This window comes from Copadichromis virginalis, linkage group LG13 (assembly GCF_057382275.1).
Source record: "Copadichromis virginalis isolate Kocher_CV1m ecotype Utaka linkage group LG13, C_Virginalis_male_GT1.1, whole genome shotgun sequence".
In the NCBI taxonomy this organism is placed as follows: domain Eukaryota; kingdom Metazoa; phylum Chordata; class Actinopteri; order Cichliformes; family Cichlidae; genus Copadichromis; species Copadichromis virginalis.
The window spans coordinates 31,599,803-31,625,536 of NC_140630.1; the positions used below are offsets into that span (position 1 = coordinate 31,599,803).

General features: G+C 41.3%; 1 protein-coding gene across 1 annotated transcript in view; it reads left to right on the forward strand.

Moving 5' to 3' along the window:
• The window catches only part of LOC146695970 (sodium/potassium/calcium exchanger 3-like), a 131,019-nt gene that overhangs the window by 32,182 nt on the left and 73,103 nt on the right, over positions 1–25,734 (forward strand). The window contains exon 2 of the mRNA XM_085478474.1: positions 17,351–17,470. Coding sequence (XP_085334600.1) covers positions 17,351–17,470 — 120 coding nt within the window. The remainder of the gene's footprint in view (positions 1–17,350; positions 17,471–25,734) is intronic.

The window sequence follows — 25,734 nt, forward strand, 5'->3', positions numbered from 1 at the left end:
CTGTAATTTGCCTATTTTCGTTGTAGCTTTCTCAGTGTAAGACAAACAGTGCTGGATGGGAGCAGCTACAAAGTTGTGTTTGTAGCCTGATTCCAGTAAGGTTTTAATGGTGATTCCATTAAACTGCTGCTCCTCGGTCACTTCACCTGAGCTGACCATCGCAGTTGCAACCCCAGCATATTTCTTTTTAACCTGACAGCCACATGACCTCTCTCAATCTCCTTCCCCTCCACATGAGCCACATCTTCAGACAGAAAGAGAGATGAGAGTGGGAGGCCATGGAAATAGTCTGAGATGACAGCACTCGCACACACTCACAGCAGTAGTGGCGTCTGACAGTGTCAGCTAATGAGACCATTAAAGCGCTGTCTCATTCATTAAGCAGCAATTAAAGAAATGGTCTGAAAGGCTTTGCGTCTGGTCATAATTTATCGAGACGTATGTTACACAATGGCACGTAAAAGTAGATGTATAACACAGTATTCCTTCCCTCTGGAATATGTTTGTGACATCTTCTACAGATACAGTATTTCTTTCAAACACAAGTGGCCATGTAACCACTCACAGTCTTATCGATTTATTGATGGGCAATCACACAGAGAGGCTTAGTGAGTGGATGAGTGGATGCGTGTCTGAGAGTGAGTGAGGTGTGTTACACACTGTTTCTCAGTGGTGCTGACAGAGGTTCACTCTGATCTTGCTCTGAGATATTGAGTGGATGTAGCTGAGCGCTTGCAAAGAGGAGTGTTTGTGTATTTCGCTTGGCAGCATGACAGCAAGGATTTGCAACAGTGCATTGACTGCTTGACTGCCTGGAAGAGTAAATTCTGTGTGGAATGCTGCTGCACCCACTTAAGGTGCCATCTTATTTCACTTTTTGACAATGTGCTGATTTTTTTATAGCTTAAGCTGAAAGTGTCTGAATTAATGACAGTCTGTGTAGCATAGGTGAAATGTAGTTTATATCCAGAAGGTGAAAAGCACCACAGATTTTTACCTCCTGGTTCGCAAACATTCGGCTGAGCTGCACTCCCGTGGTTGTAATGTTTTAAAAGTGTGGGCTCAGAATTTTTCCAAGCTGGCTTCAAACGATATCAGTGGTCCCTTGTCAATGTGGGGATGCACAGCTCCTGAAGCAGGTGAAAAGCAACACCCTGCATTGTTGATTTCGTGTCTCTTGACACCAAAGCAAATGATGGCATAAGCTAAGAGTCTGGGCTTTAGTCCACTTGTTGCATGTGTACAAGAGAATACATGTGACTGAAAGTTTCCCTCCAAACTAGGCACATTTATCATCGCTTAAAGATGAGGCTGAATTTCAAGAATCTTAAAGTGTGGTGATTGCAGTACCTGTTCTGTTAGCAAAATTTAGAAAATAGCCAAGGCTAGCCCATAAAATAGACTCTTAACCAGACCCCAGGAGACTACAACTACAAGTTCACAGATTTTACTGGCACAAAAGGAACTTTAACCGTGCTGGACACGAAAAGGAGTCTCTGGAAACTAAAGATAGCAACCTGGGAGAGAGGAGATTAGGGTTAGACAAAGCACAAGTGTGCAGAATGGCTGGCTCAGGTTTGAATTGTGAGTTCTTACTTGGGAGTCCGAGTCTGAGGGTGAGTCTGATCTGTAGGTGGGGGAGCAGGCAGGTGAGGATTTGATCAAGTTTTCCCAGAGAAGGTGGAGCAGCTGGAACAGGTGAGTAAAACTGGAAATGTATCCACTCTTAAGCCACACAGGAATCACTGGAGAGCAGAAGCACAAGGAAGTTGGTGCAGGAGATACTCGTGTTAATCTTATGAAAGATTAATAGAATAATGAGGTGTGCCGGCCGGAGAGTAGGCTGTGGGAGCCCTGCCCCATCTGTGTGGAGCCTAGATGGACTGCGCTGATCCTCCTTGGAACAGAAAATGTTAGTATTGCAGAAAAATAGGTTGACCAGCCCAGTATTCTGTTTCCAAAAGGTCAAGGGCAAATAAGACCCCGCCGTGTTAATTTAAAGTGATCTGACATTAAATGAAAAAGAAGACCAAACTAAGTATGTGCGGTATGTTTAATAGAAACTGAGTGTAAGATATATGCTGGAAATTGCATTGTATTATAAAACATGCATATGAAAATCAGAAAAAGTCCATCTTACTGTATGTATATGTGGTGTGGGGGAGGGAATGGCCAGAAGTAGACTGCAAACATGGTTAAAATTGCTGGTCCAAAATCACCACACCACCTCCAGAGAAATGCCATCGAATGGAGCTCTTGACTTATACTGAGCGGTATCACCTGCTCTGTCCAGCTCTACCACTCACCATGACTGTGAAACTGTTCACACACAGCTGCTCAGAGTGGCAGCTCTAATAAACACAGCACATAATCTTGTTCCAGCCTATTTCTCAAAAGTGAACTGTCACAGTAAAGTGACTGCTGCTGGGTTTTGGAGTGTTATTTGGACAAACAAAGACATCTGCAGATGTCACTGAGCTTTGGCTGGCTATTTTATTAATGAAAATTATCATCGTAGCCCTAATAAGTTTAAAGAATTGATAACATTTAAAAAATTAGTATAGATATTTACGAACTATTAACATCAACGGTTTAATGTTAATTCTAATGCAGAGCTACTGCATTCTGCTGTATACAGTAGAATTCTACTGTAGTGCTTCCCACAGATGGACTTGACTTGAGGTTCCAGCTAGCCTTTGCACTTTGGTTTTGTGTTTCTCCCGCCAGCTTGGTCAACCAGATTGTTTGTTTTTTTTATGCAGTCACTTTTACAAAAAGTCCCATCTTCCAGCAGGGCACACCATCACGGACTGCAGGTGGCAGAGACACCCCGACTAGAACCTGTCCAATATTTTGGTCCAATTTATGCCATAGCATTAGCACGTGGTGATACTGCAGATGAGTACACTGTATCTGCACTACAGTGGGGCAAAAAAGTATTTAGTCAGCCACCGATTGTGCAAGTTCCCCCACCTAAAATGATGACAGAGGTCAGTAATTTGCACCAGAGGTACACTTCAACTGTGAGAGACAGAATGTGAAAAAAAAATCCATGAATCCACATGGTAGGATTTGTAAAGAATTTATTCGTAAATCAGGGTGGAAAAAAAGTATTTGGTCAATAACAAAAATACAACTCAATACTTTGTAACATAACCTTTGTTGGCAATAACAGAGGTCAAACGTTTACCATAGGTCTTTACCAGGTTTGCACACACAGTAGCTGGTATTTTGGCCCATTCCTCCATGCAGATCTTCTCGAGAGCAGTGATGTTTTGGGGCTGTCGCCGAGCAACACGGACTTTCAACTCCCGCCACAGATTTTCTATGGGGTTGAGGTCTGGAGACTGGCTAGGCCACTCCAGGACTTTCAAATGCTTCTTACGGAGCCACTCCTTTGTTGCCCGGGCGGTGTGTTTTGGATCATTGTCATGTTGGAAGACCCAGCCTCGTTTCATCTTCAAAGTTCTCACTGATGGAAGGAGGTTTTGGCTCAAAATCTCACAATACATGGCCCCATTCATTCTGTCCTTAACACGGATCAGTCGTCCTGTCCCCTTGGCAGAAAAACAGCCCCATAGCATGATGTTTCCACCCCCATGCTTCACAGTAGGTATGGTGTTCTTGGGATGCAACTCAGTATTCTTCTTCCTCCAAACACGACGAGTTGAGTTTATACCAAAAAGTTCTACTTTGGTTTCATCTGACCACATGACATTCTCCCAATCCTCTGCTGTATCATCCATGTGCTCTCTGGCAAACTTCAGACGGGCCTGGACATGCACTGGCTTCAGCAGCGGAACACGTCTGGCACTGCGGGATTTGATTCCCTGCCGTTGTAGTGTGTTACTGATGGTGACCTTTGTTACTTTGGTCCCAGCTCTCTGCAGGTCATTCACCAGGTCCCCCCGTGTGGTTCTGGGATCTTTGCTCACCGTTCTCATGATCATTTTGACCCCACGGGATGAGATCTTGCGTGGAGCCCCAGATCGAGGGAGATTATCAGTGGTCTTGTATGTCTTCCATTTTCTGATGATTGCTCCCACAGTTGATTTTTTCACACCAAGCTGCTTGCCTATTGTAGATTCACTCTTCCCAGTCTGGTGCAGGTCTACAATACTTTTCCTGGTGTCCTTCGAAAGCTCTTTGGCCATGGCGGAGTTTGGAGTCTGACTGTTTGAGGCTGTGGACAGGTGTCTTTTATACAGATGATGAGTTCAAACAGGTGCCATTCATACAGGTAACGAGTGGGGGACAGAAAAGCTTCTTACAGAAGACGTTACAGGTCTGTGAGAGCCAGAGATTTTCCTTGTTCGAGGTGACCAAATACTTATTTTCCACCCTAATTTACGAATAAATTCTTTACAAATCCTACCATGTGAATTCATGGATTTTTTTTTCACATTCTGTCTCTCACAGTTGAAGTGTACCTCTGGTGCAAATTACTGACCTCTGTCATCATTTTAGGTGGGGGAACTTGCACAATCGGTGGCTGACTAAATACTTTTTTGCCCCACTGTATATGTAACACTTTACATAGAGAAAAAATAATACATAGAAAACAGTAGCACACATATTGTTTCCTGTGATGATAAGACAAAATATATAAATACATCCCAAGAAGTATGGTATAGGAGAGTATAGTATGAGTCATGTACTCATGGCCTGATTATTTTCTCTCTAGGGACAAGGTTGTACCTAGCATGGAGGCACATGTGTAAGCATATATCCACACATGACATGTCATGTAGTGATGCTACAGTCATGCTATAACTAGAAACATGGATTTTGTATGCATGTATGCACACACATAAGCCTGCCAGGGGACACTAATGAAGATAAAGTACCTAATTAAGCATGACAGTGAGGAGGGATGGGCAGCCATATTAAATAATGTAATGTTAGGTGGGCTTGAACCTATAGGCAGTGTGCTTTAACCAATATAGGACACTTTGTAAATATGTGACAGGAGAATGGACGGATGTTGCTAAGAGAGCAAACTCTGCCTATCTGTATACTCTGCTCACAAAAATAAAGCAACACTTGGAATGCAAATGTCCACCAAACAACTGTGCCTGTTGATGAATGGCAGCGTTGGCCATCAAGTCATTAAATACACTGCTCCGTACAATAAAGGAACACTTTGAAAACACCTCTGATTTTACAGGGGGGGAAATAAAATCTACTGATATGGACCGGCTAATGTTTTAGGAATGAAAGGATGCCACACAATTTGATGGACATGAAAAGGATCAGGAACTGAGGATCCCCTCCTCGAACTGGACCTTCTTTTACAAGAATGACATCAAGCTTTATGCCAAGCGAGACTTAAGACGTTGACTCGCTGATCCACCTCACTAGGATCTTTATCAAACTCAAACTCAATTACACAGGGGGCCAAAACTCAAAGCACACTTTAGGTCGAAGGCCGGACAGGATAAACATTTATTGAAAACAATTGTTGTTGTTTTTTTGTCAGAGCTGGATGCTTGGCATCTTTTTTTTGGCAACGAGTTTGTTTAGGTTTGGTGTGAGGTTGTGTGTTGTGGAGAATCTCAGGATTACACAGCAGCTCAATCAGCTCCGTCTGAATCTGTACAGGTGCAGTTTCCACGTCCATGGAAATGGGTTGTGAAGCAGCTTGAAATTCTTTTTTGAGCTTCAAAGTCACCAAAGCGCAATTGCACAATGTGCTCAGTTTATCAGCAAAGTGCGCATTTGGGAAGACTGTTGTGCCAGCTTGGTTCAACATTACTTGGCAACAGGGAAAGTGAGGCAAGTTGAAATGCCTTCACTGTATCACACACGTCAGCCATCATGTAGTCACGTCCCTGGAGCTGAAGGTTTAAGACGTTGAGATGAGCTGTTACGTCAGCCAGAAATGCCAATTCCACTTTTCATTTGCTGATGGTTTAAACCTTCAGCTCGGATAAAGTTTACAGTTTGTGTTACAGTGTTCATTACATGCTCTAGTTTTAGGACTTTATTACACAGCGTTTCCTGGTGTATCGTGCGATGATATGCTGTTAACTCACCTTTACAGTTCTCCTCCAGCATCTTTACTTGCATCCTTCCCACTAGTCTATATTCACAGTGCTCCATCTGTTATAAGTCCAACAAGTTTGTCCCAGGGCAGTTTCATGTCGGTTACATTTTGACGTTTTCAAAACTTGGTAACTAAACTTGGTAAATGGCTGGGCTGATACAGCTATCTCCTCTGGTACAATAAAACTTCACAGCAGCTTCACTGTGTTATTTTGCTCTGGTGAAAAGCATCTGCTGAAATGTTAGATTCTTCTTTAACTCTTCTACTTTCTTTATCTTCTGCTCTGCATTTAGGTTTTTCAGTTTATCCTGATGTTTTGTCTTGTAGTGCTGCCTTGGATTAAATTCCTTAATTACTGCCACATTAGCTCCACAAATAAGACACATGGGTTAACTGAAAATGTCAGTAAACAAACTCACCCTCCCATCGGTTTTGAAAGGCTCTGTTTTCAGAATCATCTTTCCTCTTCGCCATTGGAATGTGGTAATGTTCCCAGGTAGCAAGGCAGCTGAAGCGCTGCATTATGGGATCTGTAGTTTGTGCATTATCAGCACTTCATATCGCCAGGTCATTAATAACAATAATAATAGATCTAAATAAAATGATCTTGCAGGCTGGATACAAATGCATGGTGGGCCAGATGAGTTTGACACATATGATCTACAGTGAGGACAAGGCTAAGTGTAGATGAATGGTTGCAAAGACAGTGGAGGTGAGCTGCACTGAAAAGATGGAAGTACTAGAAGGCAGAATAGCAGATATACAGGATAGCTACAAATGCCTGGGTATCTCACAGATGAGCGAGAACCATGATGCATGGAGGTCAGCCACAGCCAAATACCTCCAGAATGTAAAACTGGCTGTGAGAAACCACCTGAACTGTAGAAATAAGATCCAAGCCACCAATGAATACAGTAAATACTATGGGTCACGAGATAGCCGGAATAATAAGCTGGCTACAGGAGGAGATAGATGCCACTGATGTCAAGACACGATAACTCCACCTGAAGTCTAGCACCCTGAAGCTCCTCTCAGATGAGCTGCTCCAAGAATACCTCTGGCAGTTAAAGACAGAAAGTGGTGAGGAATAAGAGGAGCTGTCATGGATGACCAAGCCCCTGCATGGGACGCGCCACTGACAGATAAAAATCCCACCAGTGGTTAGAAAAGACCAACCTAATTGATAGCACAGAGGCTCGGATCATGGCGGCACAAGAGCAGGCCCTAACCAACAGGCTCCAGCAGAACGTCTTAACATGCACCTGGTGTCCATCAGCTCGTTTAGGGTTAGGTACCCCTCTGTAAGTAATTTTATCTGGCATACCTGAGTCTTATAATAGGGACCACTAATATACAAAGAAAATTTGAGTAAAATCAGTTTTCAAATTTTGGACTAAAACCCTTTACCGCTGCATGTTTTACCCTAGCATTGACACTAAACAAAAGTTCCAAAAGGCGACTATAGACACTAAATTGAAACCAGCAAACCCACTCAGGAAAAATTACTCAAATGAAATTGAACTGAAAATAAAATGTATTAAAACGAAACGGAATGTGAAATATAATGTACCTTTAATAATACTGCTAGTACAGCTAGGGGGGTGATTTGGTATAGTTTAATAAGAGCTATTTACCAGTTGGAACCTTAAATGTAAGCTGTAATCTTAAAGATGATATATTTATATACGTAATACCCCAGTGGGAGAGGACCATATACGGCAATGAATTTTTCAGTTTTATTATTGGACATAAATGGATGTATATTAGTCGGAAATATATTAACTGTGTGTTTTTCTTTGTTCTTTTTCTAAATCTTTGATTTGAAAATGGTAAGATGTCTTGCTGAAATTTGATGAAGTATACTGTACTTGTACTTTATTCCTGTGCTTGAGGTGTGTACATCAGTTAAACATGACAGCTTTCATGTCAGCTGTAGTTTTTATCCATCATTTTTTTTTGTTCACTTCGTCCAGCTTTACTAAAAAAAAAGAACTGAAGATGAGAACTTTTTCCTATTTAAAATGAAATGTGCATTTTTAGTTCATATGATCTCGATTGACATAGCTCACGTTCCTTTCCCCTCATCTGGAAGCCCTGCAGTGAACACCCCACGACGACTGCTGACTATGGTTACCTGTGTGAGTGACAGCGGAGCGCGTCTGATGGCATGTGCTTGTACTTTGGTTAGTCATAGTTGTATGTCTGTCTGTGCGTATGCAGCACTTACTCGGTATTATGTCATGAACCTACCCGACACCACCGTGCGTCTACTTAGTTCCATCATGTCGCCATAGTAACCTCGTAGAGCAGGTAGCTCAGAAGATAGAGCAGGTCGTCTACTGAGCAGAAGGTTGATGGTTCGATCCTTGGCTCTCAGAGTCCACATGCCAAATATCTTTGGGCAAGATACTAGTTCATCTCCGATGCATCCATCGAAGTATGAATGTGTGTGAATGTTAGAAAGCACTTGAAAGCATAGAAGAATGTGTTGTGTGAATGGGTGAAGGTGGCATGTTGTTTGAAGCACTGAGTGTTCTGGGTAGAAAAGCGCTATATAAGAAACAGTCCTCAGTCCATTTACCTGAAACTATTTCATAGTGGCATCCAGTTTCACTGGTCAGCCAGACTTAGGAATGCAAAGATTCAAGCTATTAGGTAGTGACAAATGTGGATGTTAAGAAATACATTGCTTACACATACACATGTTATTGTCTAGCCCAATCTCATAGCAAAATGTAAAATACTCATGAAATTTGTTTTTGTTCTGGTACTTGAATTGTGAAACATTTTAGTGATAGTGACCACAAATCTTTAAGTAATGTGTTTCAATAGGAAATGTATTTCCTGTCAGCAACACGTATCTTGTCTCATATTCGGCAGCAGCAACCTGGCTATCAAGAAAACAGCTTTTAAATAAATAATAGCCACTTTATTTTAAGTTGGTGATGTTTTTGTAAACCTGATCTATTAATTTTATTTCTCATTGAATTATGAACATATTAAATATTACAAATGTGTTAAAAGAAGGCAAAAGATAAAAGAAAATTCTGCTACAGCTCACTCTCGAATATTTTTCGAGCACTCACAGAGCTGGACTTCTTTAGTATTTGGAAATTCTTTGGTGTAACATTGTACAATGTGTTTCATTGAAAAAAGCAAGCACCACAGTCCAAGTTACATCTCTATTACTAAACTCTCTCTAACTGAAATGAAATAATGAAAAGGAGAAAGCAGACGAACAGTATAGGGAAAGACTGTACAGGTATGCACTCAGCAGGCAAGCTACAAGCACTCTCCTGGGATGTATTATCATGTCTTCTGCTTCACTGTACAATGGCAGCATTTCCTCTGAGGTTTGGTTGCAGTTTCCCTGTGGAATATCCTCTTAAGTCTGCACCAATCTCACTATATCCAACATTCATTCTCTCGTCTGCTACCACATGCCACACAGCCTATCCTTTCATATTCTGTAAATGCGCATATGAGCTAAAAAAGCCAAACGCTTCATCCCCAATACAGGTGGTCACCGGGAGAAAGTGGTAATGTAGCACCACAGAGCAGGACACAAGGCAGACACACAATAAGTACCATGCTGTCACTCTAGCCTTTTCCTTTTCATCCCTTTTTATTTCCGTTACTTTCCTTGTAACATTTACTTTATCATTAAATTGTATTCAAATTGATATTGTGACACAAAGCAGCAAGCATTGGCATTGAAACATAAATATATTACAGACTGTTGTTTCTACCTTCATAATGAAGCAGGTGATTTTTTATTTTTTTAAATAATATAACTCCTTGGATGCTTAAATTTTTGAGTGACAGGTTTGCAGACACAGGGAGCAGTAGCTGCTCAGTACAGTATCTGCATCCCTTGCAGTAATTCAAACTGAACCATACCTGTCAACAGTACCCTGTCTTGGTGTCTTTTCAGGCATGTTTAATGCGTGGTCATGGATGGATGGTTATGATGAATTATATGGCTGTGTGGTACACAGAAGAGTAGGGGAGGGTGTGTATAGAACATTAAGATCCACAATTTGCAAAGACTATACCCATATTCATATTTATACAAGCAGTGTTTTTATATCTGCGTGTGTGTGTGTGTGTGTGTGTGTGTGTGTGTGTGTGTGTGTGTGTGTGTGTGTGTGTGTGAGTGAGTGTGTGTCATTAATAACCTTTCTGTGTGGAACTTCAGGAAGCAGTTGCTTGTAAATGTGAGCTGGACATCACATTTCTGACTTTTGGAGTAGCATTGAATCCTGGTACCTCATGACCCCTTTGCCGTCCTATCTATGTTCCTAACACACATACACCAACACAAATGTTGGTGTTGGTGCTTAACCACACACATTACGTAAACTTACCCCGAACTGACCCCTGACCTCCTAACTGCACCTCAAAACTGTTCCACTTTTCCTCACTGTCCTTATCATCAAGTTGACTGCCGACAGTAGGGCACGGTGTTCACGGGGATAAGGAACATGCAAATATGTGCATGCTTATATTATGACACAACATTCTGATCTGACATGCCATTCTGTAGTCAGCTGACCTGTCAAATGTATAAATATGATTTTGGAATTTCTATAAAATATTTTTATATGTGATTTAGATATTTAATTTTCTTTATGCAAAGTTTCATCAAGATCGGTCTTCTCATCTAGGAGGATATAAGGAACACACATAAAATCTTTATATTATGACAATTACAATTAGAAAAGTGGTCCAAAGGTATAATGTTTCATGATGATATTTCAGTTTGAACATGGATTAAAAAGGATATTAATCTCATGCAGATTTGATTGTTGAACTAGCGCAATGATACTGGAGAACACTAGCTGTTGGACTCCATGTATACATGTGTTGTTACACCAGCAGAAGGACAATGATCTCAAAAATAAAACTAGGTCTGATTTCAATTTAAGCACACTTCCTGTATGCTTTGTGTGCATATCAGAGTTAGCTAATCAGCCAACATCATTTAGGATTATATACATAATAAATAGTAAATAAAATGAAAATAGATCTGTTCAAAATGCCAGATATACACTAGATGAAAAGCTCTCTTTTCCAAGTACTTGCAATAATTGTACTAAATAGACAATAAGCCTTGGTTGCTAATTAACCAAATACTTATATACCTGAATTAATTTAGCATAGTGTTAGTACATTATTTATTCCAGAGATCATGAAAACTGATCAAACTGATAAAAGATAGAACATTTAAATGCAATCCAATCTAGTGCTTCCAGAGGGACAAAATCCTTGGTGAAAAATCTGAAAGTTATTTGAAACAAATATGTGGCTGAATCAGACAAATGCATTCAAAATCTTCTGAAGTCTGTGTTCCCCTGTGTGTTGACGCAGACTGTCTCACTGCTAGTTATCAATTTAGTTTTTATATTTTTGTTTTTTCCCCTCATTAAATACCATGAAAATAGTCAAAGGAGCTTGCAAAGAAAAGCGTCTGGACTTCTTTAAGTTGCTTGAAGACGTTTCACCTCTCATCCGAGAAGCTTCTTCAGTTCTAAGGTCAAATGGTGGAGAGTCCCAAATATAAACCTAGTGGGAGTGACCCCCCACAGAGGGACAAAAGGACCCCCTGATGATCCTCTAATCGCCTGAGCCAAGGTGGGAAACTGGGCGTGGGTCCCAATCAGCCAGAGTTTCGGGTGAGTTCATTGTGAAACCTGGCCCCACCTTATCATGCGATTTCCTGAGGTCAGATGGCCCAGGATGTGAGTGGGCGTTAAGGCGTCTGGGAAGGGATCTCAAAACTGGATTATAGATGGCAGAGAGTTGGTGTCGTAAACCCCCGCCTCTGTTCAAAGATGGTCGCTCACAGTGGACATAGATGGCTTCTTTCACTCCTCTTTCAAACCATCTGTCATCTCTGTCCAAAATGTGAACATTGGCATCCTCGAAAGAGTGTCCTTTATCCTTAAGATGCAGATGGACTGCTGAGTCTTGTCCTGTGGAGGTGGCTCTTCTGTGTTGTGCCATGCGCTTGTGAAGTGGCTGTTTGGTCTCTCCAATGTAGAGGTCTGAGCATTCCTCGCTGCACTGTACAGCATACACCACACCTCTTAGAAGAGGTTTACAAGTTTGTGGACAAGGCTCAGCGGGCCCAACACTCTAAAGGAAAAGAAAGACAACGCAGGAAATTTCACACCTTGCTTTCAAAAACACACACTCCTCATCCTGAACCTACACAACCCAGAGAAGAAAACACACCTGATGCCAGTCAGGAGAAATGGGTGAAGAACTTTTCAGACAGGATTCTCACTGAACCTGAAAAGAGAGTATTAGCCAAAGGACTCAATTTTGCCATTTCTCCGCAACAGTTGCCCATAGTGGACCTCATCACAGCCACAGAATCTGCCATACGGATTAATAAATTATCACAGACAGAAGCAGAGCAAATCAGGATGAAAGTCTCAGCCACGCTCTCCAGTGCCAAAGTCCCTCCATCCAACCTCACAATACAAGAAAAGAAGGCCGTCGCTTCCCTGAGCAAAGACCACAACATCACTGTTTTACCAGCTGATAAGGGAAGATGTACCGTGGTCCTAAACACTACAGATTACCATACACAGATCACTACTCTCCTCAGTGACAACAATACCTACGAAGCCCTAAAGCGAGACCCCACAAGCAGCTACAAAAAGAAAGTTATAGCTTGCCTTCAAGACTTTGAAAAGGACAAAATCATTGACCGCCTTACATATCACCGCCTTTACCCAGGGGATGCCATACCCTGCATCTATGGACTTCCTAAGATCCACAAGGAAGCTGTCCCACTCAGACCCATAGTCAGTAGCATAAACTCAGCCACTTACAACATTGCTAAACACCTTGCTACCATCCTTGCACCTCTCGTGGGGAACACCCCACACCACATCAAGAACTCCACCGACTTCACCGACAAGGTCCTGAAACTTACCCTGGATCCAGATGAAACCATGGTGTCCTTTGACGTAGTCTCTCTCTTCACCTGCATACCCACCACGGAGGCCGTGGAGACTGTCAGAAAACAACTACAAGAAGACAGCTCCTTGGAGGACAGGACCAACTTCACACCCGATCAGATCTGCACACTGTTAGACCTCTGCCTCACCACTACATATTTAAGTACAACGAAGGCTTTTACAGACAAAAACATGGCTGTGCCATGGGCTCCCCCGTGTCACCTATTGTAGCCAACCTTTACATGGAGGAAGTGGAAAGGAAGGCTCTTGGCTCTTTCAAAGGAAGAGTACCCAGCCACTGGTACAGATATGTGGACGACACCTGGGTCAAAATCAAGACACAAGAAGTGGAATCCTTCACTGCGCACATTAACGCTGTGGATAAAAACATCAAGTTCACCAGGGAAGACACAAAGGACAACTGTTTGCCTTTCCTGGACTGCGCTGTGCACATTGAAGAGAACGGCAAACTCAACATCGAAGTTTACCGGAAGCCCACACACACGGACCAGTACCTCCTCTTTGACTCCCATCACCCTTTGGAACACAAACTTGGAGTAATCAGGACCCTACACCACCGGGCAGAACATGTCCCCTCTAAGCCTGAAGGGAAAAAGAAGGAACACACACATGTAAAGGAAGCACTCAAAACGTGCGGCTATCCTAAATGGGCGTTCTTAAAGTCAGCAAAGAGGCACAGAAAAGAAGATCAGACACCAGCGAGGGAGGACAGACGCAACAACATTGTCATCCCCTATGTAGCCGGCGTATCAGAGAAACTCAGGAGAGTTTTCTCCAAGCATGACATCCCAGTGTATTTCAGACCCAGCAACACGCTCAGACACAAACTGGTTCACCCGAAAGACAAAACACCAAAACACAAACTTAACAATGTGGTGTATGCTGTACAGTGCAGCGAGGAATGCTCAGACCTCTACATTGGAGAGACCAAACAGCCACTTCACAAGCGCATGGCACAACACAGAAGAGCCACCTCCACAGGACAAGACTCAGCAGTCCATCTGCATCTTAAGGATAAAGGACACTCTTTCGAGGATGCCAGTGTTCACATTTTGGACAGAGAGGACAGATGGTTTGAAAGAGGAGTGAAAGAAGCCATCTATGTCCACTGTGAGCGACCATCTTTGAACAGAGGCGGGGGTTTACGACACCAACTCTCTGCCATCTATAATCCAGTTTTGAGATCCCTTCCCAGACGCCTTAACGCCCACTCACATCCTGGGCCATCTGACCTCAGGAATTCGCATGATAAGGTGGGGCCAGGTTTCACAATGAACACACCCGAAACTCTGGCTGATTGGGACCCACGCCCAGTTTCCCACCTTGGCTCAGGCGATTAGAGGATCATCAGGGGGTCCTTTTGTCCCTCTGTGGGGGGTCACTCCCACTGTGTTTAAATCTGGGACTCTCCACCATTTGACCTTAGAACTGAAGAAGCTTCTCGGATGAGAGGTGAAACGTCTTCAAGCAACTTAAAGAAGTCCAGACGCTTTTCTTTGCAAGCTCCTTTGACTACGATGACCTGGATGACTGAGAACCTTCACAGACATACCATGAAAATAGCGTTATCATAAATGACAATAGTGTTGCCATTTTTGTTATTTGTGTGTTACAATTTTCATGAAAAAACTAAAAGAAAACACGTTTTAATCTTTTGAGCTGGGGTGCTATGGACACCCGAGTTTGTGAAAGCAATAACTCAAGAACAAGGCAAGATTGAATTTTCAAATCAATACCATGGTTGCATCTCCTGAAAATCTCTGTTAAGTTTAAATCTTAGTGACCTTGAGTTCAAGGTCAGAGGTCAACTTTCTGAAAACCAGAGGATTTTCACATTTATAACATATGTATGTCTACTAGGAGGCTGAAGGGTAGCACTATATTTATAAAGAATTACAAACAACAATTAGTTGATGCTTTAAGCAGGTTTATTTAATTAATATCCAATTTATTTCCAATTAATTTCAAATTCATCTTTAACATTTGTTGTAGGTCTGATTGAAGGACTGATGTGATGCTAAGTTTTCCACTGCTCCGCTTTGAATATTGAGAGATTAGTTAATGAACTTTAAGCCAATTGTGCCCAAGTTTAAGACCATATTCATTGGTTGTTTTTGTTATTTTTGGGGGGGCTTTTTTCACAAGAATTGCTAGCTTCCCTAGAGTTTTGGCCACCCCAACAATCAGACGATTGCTAAGAAAGCACAAGGTTTTGTCCCCCTGTGATATTCATGTCAGTGCAGGGGGAACTCTTAGAGAGGCAAGGGACGAAAAAGGGATGCTTCAGAACCTCTGAGGGTGTTATGCGCTGATTTGCATCCAAGGCCAACATCTGTTTGGTGAGCCTGATAAATAATGGTTGGCATTTTCAGGTCCTCGCCTAACCTTCATTAGTTTTACGAGATCATTGAGACGCTTAAGTTTTATAAATCGAGTTTCCTTGGATTGATAATCTGTCTCGTATTGAAATTGTTCTTTGGTCTTAAATGTTGTTGTAGTTGTCTTCGATGAAATAGTCATCAGTGTACAAGCCAGAATCCTGAGGATGATCTGGTAGCTGACCCTGAGTTTCAATTATGAATTTCAAAACATCATAATCGTCTTCCCCAGGATAGAGAGGCACCCCTGTAGAAAGCTCCACAGCTACCAGCCCCAGAGACCACATGTCAATTGCTTCATCATATGGAGTGCCAAGCATAACCTCAGGTGCACAATAACGTCCCCACACGGTCACCAGGAATCACTGCAGAGCGGGACATGCGAGTTTGACTTTGACTGGAGACTCATGGCAATTCACAACCAGAACCCAGGTGGAACAGAGCATTTTCGTTCATCCTGTAAACTTCGTAGCAGTAGCAGTAATGCAAGTTACTTCCCTCAAGTGAAAGCTTTAAATGTGTTTTTGTATATGAATATTTCATACTTTAAGGCTGCCTGTTTATCTAAGGGAGATGAACAATACATTATAATTGTACATAATAATATCACAGATAGATTAAATAAATAGATTTTAGATAGATGTGATGCGAAATATGCATTTTTTTTTTTGGTAATATGCTGGAAAAGCTTGAAAATGGACCTTGAAAGTGCTTAAAAAGCTTGAATTTGACCTTGAAAAAGGTATATGAACCCTGGAGATTGTCTTATCTCTACTTCTCTGGTGGATTCATGGTGATTTATGTTTACATAATATTTACCTCCAAGGTAGATATTATATGAAACATTAAAACACAAAATACCTTCATGTTATTGATCTGTTACCAGTGAACCTAGTAAGTTAAAATGTTTCATTTTAGTGCCTCTTGCTTTTCCAGCCTTTTGTTTCCCTGTCCCAACTTTTTTTCAAATGTTTCTGCACTCAAATTCGAAATGAGTTAATATTTTTCATGAAATATGAACGTCTCAGCTTACAAGTTTGATATGTTTTCTATGTAAAATTTGGGTTCAAGAGATTAGAAAAATCATTGCGTTCTGTTGTTATGTCAGTTTTACATAATTTCACAAAATCTACGTATTGCTTTTGATTTTGTAGGAATTCAGGTGACGCTGGCTTTGCTGAATAGAGAACTACATTTTTGGTTAGCTAAACATATTCTTAAGGGCCCAGATCCACCAAAGAACTGCCATTTTACTTCAGCTGTAAAGCCTGCTATTCCATATCATTGCCTTTCTCTGCTTCATCCTTTCCTGCAACACGGCTGCAAAACATTTGGTTTTTTTGCATTTTGATAAATATAGTTGAACACAGTGCTATTTATAGAAACCCAGTGTGCTGTGCACCTAAGTTGTTTCTGTTGCATGGTGGGAGGGGAGATGGGTCAGAGGTGGAGTGCTTGAGGTTACTGTAACCCAGATGACAGAGCTGGAATGATTGGCCTTGCGGCACTCAGTGTGCCGCCACGCTTAATGCTCCCGCAGGAACATGGTTACACAAGATGCATGTCTCATCTGCCTTTTGTTCTGTGGGGAGAGGGAAGTTATTCAGAAATGTCAATTGACTGTGGAACTAAGAGCTTGTGCATTACAGCCATTATTCTGTTTGTGTATGGGCTGGTTATTTTTTAATATATATATTTTTTTAAAAGCAGACAAAATATAGAGAAAGTATGTCTGAAAATGTTTTGTTATATAAAACCACTTTTGCAGAATGCATAATCATGCATTCACTTATTTCACTTAACTTTGTCCCTTGGGTTGGAAGTGCCACTAATGATTGGCCTGATAGGTTTGTAGTGAGTCTGTTTTTCATGAAACCTTCCTTAACATTCCAATATCTGTTTGTCTCCTTTCGGTCTTTTTTTCTTTCACTTAGGATATCATGTTTCCAGCTCCATGGTTGTGGAGGAGGCAAGATGGGAAAGTCGTCACCTTCTACAGGAAGACAACCACTCCAAGCTGTACTCTGAGCCTGAGAAGAACTGCACCGAACCAGGTGAGAGTAATTTAAATGTGTCTCATATGCAAGTGTCAGTGTGGGAGGTTTCTGAAAAGCTTTTATTAGAGCAAGCGGATGTTAAGTGGTGCGTACTTCTATAGTACCCAAGCCTAGTGTGCATCAACTGTGATGGGCTAGAGACTAAGGAACTCAGGTTTTGGGCATTACTGCCTTTTTGTGTTCAGGGACAGTTGAGAGAGAGGCAAGAAATGTGGAAGAGTGAGTAGGCGAATGTCATGCAACATTGTCCTAGAGATCCACTCCTCTGGCAATATATGCTATGCCCTATCCACTTGGCTGCAGGTTCACCCCATCAGATTCTTTCTTGGTTCTGCTGACCAGGGGTTAAAGGTAGTTATGCTACAACATTTTAGGACATTTACACACAGTTGATAAGTTTGTAAAATCTTTCCTGTCATTTGTGTTTTTTTTCATCCAATAATTGGCCCGACAGTAGGGTCTCACCTGTCATTTAGCTGGTCATCCAGCTGACTAGGCATATCTTACTTGTGAATGTCGTAACTAGAAAAATCATGTCTGGATGGAAATGTTAGCTAACATGGTCCATCATACTAACTTAGATGCCTAACAGACCTCATTTTATGTAACACAGCAAGCAGATAGCCAGAAATCTGCCATTTATATCAGCTGCGCAACATGTATCTGGCATTAGTAGCTTTATCACATCAAGTTCAGCTTCGTTGTCATTATATTGATTTGTTGTACAACATATACATACAGTACATACAGTACTGCAGCACAATGTCACAGTCGCTACAGGAAAAGCAGCAGTTGATACGACCAAAATTATTGTAACTTGTTGCCTTTGAAACTATTATTGTGAAAACGGGAACCAGATCAGAGGAAATTAGAGCAATGGCATCTTCATTTTGGTTAGTCATGAAGACCATAAAACAGCAGTAAGATGGGGTCAGACAGTTCGTGATAATATGACAACATATACTACATATATAGACATTCACATTGAACAGTCATTGTCATTAACTGCATACACTGAGAGAATAGGCAAAACATTTTCGATTTTAAACAGTTAAACAAGTTAACTAGAATGCAACCTGTTGGAAAACAGTTGTATCATGTCCCTTATTGCAAAAAAACATGTTGCAGATGAGTTGTGTTCATCATCCCAGATTGACTCACATTGATATCAACAGCTTGGCTGCCTGTTTGCGTTTACACTACAGATGGGATTTATTTGCTGTCAGTCTCTCTCAGGCAGTCTGTGTGAGGGTGATTGAGCATTTCTTTGGAGACAGGTTACCTCCCACCAGATGACCCAGGCGGTCACCTTACGATCAAAAGTTGAGGTTGTTGCACTCTCGACCTCTTGGTCATGTGGTCACCTCAACTACTTGCAGTTGGTCATTAAATGCAATAAATACATGCAATGTAAATACAAAGCAACTAAGGATTTATTTTCAGTTTGCAATGTGGTTGCTATCCTGTTTTTGCAATGACTGAGCAGAGCTCAACTCAGCTGACACATAGAGTGCAGTTTTTGTTTTTTTTAGAGCACTGGTTTATGAAATTGCTGCACATATCTTTTTTCTGAGCTGAACCTAATGGGGTTCCATCATAATGAAAATAACTGCTAGTTTTAGGACTGTTATTTTCAATTATATCTCAATTGTTGTTATTGGCTCTCTTTGTCTTCCACTATGCTTTGCCCTTTTAATACCTGAGAAAAAAACCCACACCGCCTACATCCTTCCTTTTACCTTTCGACACACACAAGCACGCAAAGAACACAAACCTCTTCCAGGTAGAAATCCTCTCTGCTCTCCTTCAGAGCGAATGCTGCCAGCATCCGTATATATTTGTGTGTGAGTCTCTTCCTCAGTGTGCACCAAACTCTCTCATGCCTTATGTTTATTTTCTCTGTGGGCTTGTCAGTGTGTGTGTGTGTGTGTGTGTGTGTGTGTGTGTGTGTGTGTGTGTGCGTGTGTCTGTGTGTGCGTGTGTGGGTGGGTGGAGAGATGGAGCAGGACATCCAAACATTTGTGTGTTTTCCCTGTGGCGTGGAGTGTGTGAGTGTTTTTCATGTGGAATCCTGTGGCTTTACAAGGCTAACGTCCTGCCAAGCATTCTCTTGATCTCATTGTAAACACACAGCCCTCGTCTAATGCACACATGTAAATGCACTCCGTCCTGCATTTTGGATATGCAAAGACCCTCCTCGGTCATATTGGATTCATACGGACCTTCTATATATAGGCACTACATATTTTCTAGCCTGTTTCTGTTTAATTACACTTTGTCTCCTAAAACTCTAATTACCTTAATAGGGATTATTCCTGCTTTTTTGCGCTAATAGGGGCATTCACAATGCACTCCTTATGCTTCACTTCCCCACTTCTGTCTCTCTGTCGCGCCTTTATCATCTGTGTAGTTCTCTGTCGTCCCCCCGGAGCGCTCGCTGTCTCCTGCTTCTTCTTTGTTTTTCTTTTCTCTCTGTGCTTTTTCCCTCCTCTTTCACAGATGCAATCATCAGTTCAATTGCGAGGGGTTGAGTGAAGTCGTCACGCGCTGCAGAAACGCGGCACAGAGACACACACTCGCTGAGACGACACGTGCACGTGCATCTCTGTGCATGCAGCTGATGTGGCAACATGTGCATGCACATATCCATCTAGAGGAACGTTTTCTCTCATGTGGAGCAACTGCACATTATTCTTCTCAAACCCAGTGGCACATCTTTGCAAGGAGCTTAATTAGATTTGTTAAACTTTATACAAGATTAGATTCAAAACGAAACAGCATCTTGAATTTAAGAAGATTAGCTCTTGTTGTTTAATATTGCCAGAAGCAGTGGATTCATTAAGTTGAGATGAGCTATTTTGTCAGTGAGCACTGGCGATGCACTGTATGTGAGTATGTGCTGTAATGAGTTCCGCTGGGATAAAAATCGGAATTCTTGTTGCTCACTGCAGTTCACAATTTTGGGGGAAATACCATTCTATTTTTACTTTTGTTCACTTGTAAAGCTATAGATGAGCGCCATTGTTGCTATAGATAAGCAACAATGGCACTTGAACACGTGACAGTAAAATTCCCAGTAAAATGTTTACTGCTTTTGCTTCTGAATGCAGCTGGAGTCTCTGTGTCTCCTTCAGGTGACCGTCTATTTAACTTCTCTGCTCGATCTAGCTAAAAGTGATGCTGTCTGTGGGAGATGTAAATGTAGCCAACGTAACGACGAGGATAGAATTATTAGCCAGCCTGTGAACATTTTTAAGTATTTCCAAAGTGCTGGTAAAAAGAGCAACAGACTTTTTTACACAGCTTTTCCAAACATCCTATTTTCATTTTACTTTGCACATAGAAACAAACAAAACCAAGAACTGCCAGGCTTCAAATTCAAATATTAGCCACACTGATGCTAATATTGAACAAGTCTGACACGTCTCCTGAGCAATTCCAGTCCATTCTGCTTTAGCTAGTCTTTTAACATCTTCCTGGTTAAATAGTCTTCTGACCTGAGCTTTGGTCTTCAGTTCACTCCACAGATTTTTGAGTCAGGGCTTCAATAACCTTCACTTTCATCTGGACGTAGTTTTTCACCAAGATCAACATATGTTTTATTACTCGTACCACCGTGTTTCACTGTGGAGACAGTTTTCTTTGGGTTGTTTGCCTCTCCCGGCTTTCTCGCGCACTTCATGCGTAATCTTACTCCAGGTTGTCCTTACCATACTTCAGTCTGGTTTAAAGGTGTCTCTTCTGCAGAAGTGGAACTTTTCTTGCTTTGCTAGACACATCTCTCACTAGTTCTTTTCAGAGTATTTGAAATTTTTCGTATTCTGTACTGTCTTTGAATTTCTTGATGGTACTTCTCACTCCAGTTCTTGACACTTGAAACACTGTGATAGCTTTGTATATCCATCTCCTGCTTTGTGAACATCAACGATTCTTTATCTCAAGCATCTGATTTCCTTTGTTTTTGGCAGGATAGCTCAAATCCTTGTTGAACATTTTATACTGACAGTAAAGTTGAAGAACCCTTAGTTGTAAATTGATTTCATAACAATTCATTACAGTTTCTTATAATCCCTTTCTACGTAAAAAAAAAAAAAAAAAAAGCACTTGGAATTTTTAATAAGCAAAAGCCAGTCTATCAACATTCTCCTCTTCAGGCACAATGTGTGACAGGTTACCAGCTCCCCTACTTTTAGATTGGGAGGTGGACTAAACCTAAAGATGTATATTTTGCTAGGTGGCTCAGAGTTGGAAAGATATGTTTCTTCTACCATTTGAGAGGATCTGTCTGAATTTCTACATTAACGAACTGTAAGTAGCTTGAAAGTTAATTTCCCATTGCCTCTCTTTGTGTCAGTTGAGGTTACCGTGCTCTCCTTTGTTGAAGCTTAGTTCTTAGTTGTTGGTTCTTGGCCTTGGGTAGATGGGCCCAGATGAGTGAGTGTTGTTTCTGTATTTCAATTTTTTTTTTTTTTCCACTGGAAAGTATTTGAATCTAAACCAGAAATGACATCATTTCCAACAAGTCGCTAGCTGACTAAGCAGCATACATTGCAGTAATTTAAAGTAAAGGTTTCAAAAACTGTCAATGTGCCGTTATGGGTGCATGTCTGATGCAGGGGCGTTAACACCTTTCTTATATCACCACTCTGAAGACCGATGAGCGTTGTCTACAGGTTTACTGACATTCAAAAGGGTAAAACTAAAATCAAGACAAAAAATACAGTCATGACATGCATATGTGCAGCATAATATGCATTTATATACCACCCTGCTACTACATAGCATATGTCTAATTGTCTAATTAATGTCTAATTGATGAGATGAGATGTGTTATGCGAAGTTGTACTATCGATGCTATCCCAGACGACCTCCAAAATCGCAGGTAACTAGTAGGGGTGCAACGATACTCGTATCGATATTGAACCGTTCGATACAGTGCTTTCGGTTCGGTACGCATATGTATAGAACAATACAAAAATTTTAATGCTGTCTGTGTTGAGAGCTCAGTGGATCTGCGTTTGACTACTCCGCCTAGGCTTCACTGCAGATCCACTGAGCGCAGCACAAGCCAGCAAGACAGAAGCTAAGCTCGTTGCAACATGGCAAATTGAACCTCCCCCACCCTCATTCAGATCTGGCCTTTGGAACTATTTTGGTCTTCATGTGACGTATGACCCTGAAGGTAAGCGCGTCATGGACAAAAGTAAAACAGTATGTTGGATGTGCCACGCAATGCTCAATTACATGGGTGGGAACTAGTGCGTTAGCACAGTAAGCTCGTTAACGTGTTGGCCATCCAGCCCCACGCACGGGGCGATCCGCAGTAGCTCGTTAATGGAAATTTGCCGTGTTGTGGCGTTAACGTCATTTCAGATTAACGCTGACAGCACTAGTGGGAACACAACGAATATGACTGCACATGTACTTCGACATCATCCTAGTGCAAAGACAAGTGGAAGCAGACAAAAACAACAAGCATGCATGCTACAAACTTTACCCGAGTCATTTAGACAGCCGTTAGCACAGGATTCTCCTTATGGGGACCTGATATGTTTAATATGCTGCTGAGAATATAGCCCAGAAGAAGCGTATAGTATAGCTTTTATTTTGGAAAGAGACATTTCTCTGTAATAAACTCTCTTTTCCAAAGATGAGGGATTTCTCGATCAGATAGATTTTTTTTTTTTATTACTTTGTTGTTTCAGCAACATTAAATTTAAAAACTGTACTTTTGAGTTAAAATATATATTTATAATTTTAATAAATGACAAATTAAAAAAGCATGAACATTTTTTGTATCGAAAAAATATCAAACCATGACACCAAAGTATCGAACTGAACCAAACCGTGAATTTTGTGTATTGTTTTGTTCTTGGCTCCCTCCAAGACCTCCATCTTAATCCATATAGGGACAGAACCTCTGCGACTGCTCCCTCCTGCTCCAGCAAGCTCTTGATCGTTTTTTTGCCTTGATCCCCAGCATGTGTCTGATGAGGTGGCAAAAACAAGTCTAAAATCTGGACTTAAGCCAGCTCTCTTCTTTTCCTCCAGCTTTAGCAAAAGATGATGACATTTTTCTTACATGGAGGAAGTCCTGGTGATGCTCTCGTCATCTGTGCCATGTTTTGTCACAATCAGAAAAACATGGTCAAGTGACATTTGTTACTCAGATGTATGGAAACAAAACAGGAGTTAGACAGAGTTGCTCAGTAAACTGTAACCCGTACAAAGGAAATGTGTCATCTATAACCAGTATAGTAAATGGCCTGCATTTGTATAGCGCTTCACTCAGTCCCTAAGGACCCCAAAGCGCTTTACACTACATTCAGTCATTCATACAGTCATTGAATTCAGTCATTCATACATTGTAGCCACAGCTCCCCTGGGGCGCACTGACAGAGGCGAGGCTGTCGGACACTGGTGCCACCGGGCCCTCTGACCACCTCCAGTAGGCAAACATGGGGTTAGTATCTTGGCCAAGGATATTTAGCATACAGCCAGGAGGCAGCCTGGGATCGAACCACCGACCTTCTGATTAGTGGCTGACCTGCTCTGCCACCTGAGCTACAGCCACCCTCTAATATGTAGCAGTTGTGCATGTATTTGTTGTTGTGCATTTAAATTTGACATCTGATTTAACAAACAGCAGTGTTAATATGTGAGAAAATATGTGTTTCTCTGTCTGGCTGTGTATTAAATATAAAGTATATTTAAATTAAAATAATAATTTTTCTTTGTTTTAAATCCGTTTTTATTTAATACAGATGTTTAGGTGTGATTGCATGCTTTTCCATGCAGTAAGACTAGAGAAACAAGTGAGAGACTCATAAAGTCATTTATAAAACCATTGCCTCTAGTTACTGCAGCTAAAGGTGGTTCTACCATCCGTTGAGTCATGGGGTGTATTTAGTTTTTAGCACACTCCTTTTGCATTTTTGGCTTAGATAAATAATGACACGCTGTATGTTATGTGTTGCTGTACATCTGTGGTTGTTATCTGTGATTAAATGTTTTTAAACCCAGTAAAGACCAGATCATTTTTATTGTGTCCTAGCACATAAACCTTAGAAATGTTAGTGTGTGGAGTTGAATGGTTTCTCTCTGTGCTCCCAGCAGTACACTGAGACACGAAAAAACTCCCATCTAAGCTGACAGCAGAAATGTTTCTATGCATTCCTACGGCAGCAAGCCTCTCTCCCGAGCTCCGTTTGTGCTGTAATTGCTCAGATCAATGGCAATTACGCCCTCCTCCTCCTCTCATCCCACTTCACACAAACATCCATACTCATACTAACAGAGTAGCAAGTGTACACAGTCAGGCTCTGGCAGACACTGGGGGAAGCATGCAAAATGACACAAACGCTCGCACAAACACACATATATATGAAGCAAACAATGGTGCAGATAATGATTTTCTTGTCGTCTCTTTGTGTGTGACATGGTTTCAGTTTTGTAATTTTCCATCAAATTAAAGAAAAACTAAAAGTCCTTGGGAGAAGCACACACACACACACACACACACAGATATGATTACAGAGTGGAGTGCATTGCATTAGAGATAATCATGTTTACAGTTGTAAACTTTCTCCTCTTTGCTCATGCACCGCAAACAATAACCTCTACCTCATTAGACTGTGTGTATTTGTGTGTTGTTTATTTGCCTGTGTGAATCAGTGTGCACAACATGGTAGCATTAACCTCTGTCTGTCATTTTCCTCTGTGACTCATATCTATTCTCATCTAATTCAATCTGACTCCATGATAAGCTGTGTGTGTGTGTGTGTGGAGTGTGGTCTATCCATCGTCTTATCTGCCTTATCAGTTTCACTTTAGCCTGTTTTTCTCTCTATCAACTCTTAATTTACCATAGAAATCACTTGTTATAGTCTTAATCACACTTCAGTTAAACATTTAAAGGGTTGTGCTCTTTTGCTCTCTTTCCCTCTTCTCTGTGTTGATTAATCAGAGTAAGATTGCCATTGATGTTAACTCAGGTGTAGGGCTTGATTTGGACTGTGGCACATTGATTCACATCTTGGACTTGTATGCTTGTCATTAAACCTATTTAATTCTGGGTTCTCTACTTCCACAGATCCTCTTCATAGCTGCTATCATTTTCTTCTTACTAATTCTCTACGCTTTCACTAACTTTGCTCAATCCATCCTCATCGTTCTCTTTCATTTTCTTCAGGTCCTGAAAGTGCTCCTTCCATCTTCTCAATAAACTTGAGTCACTCGTTAGCACATTTCCATCTCTGTCC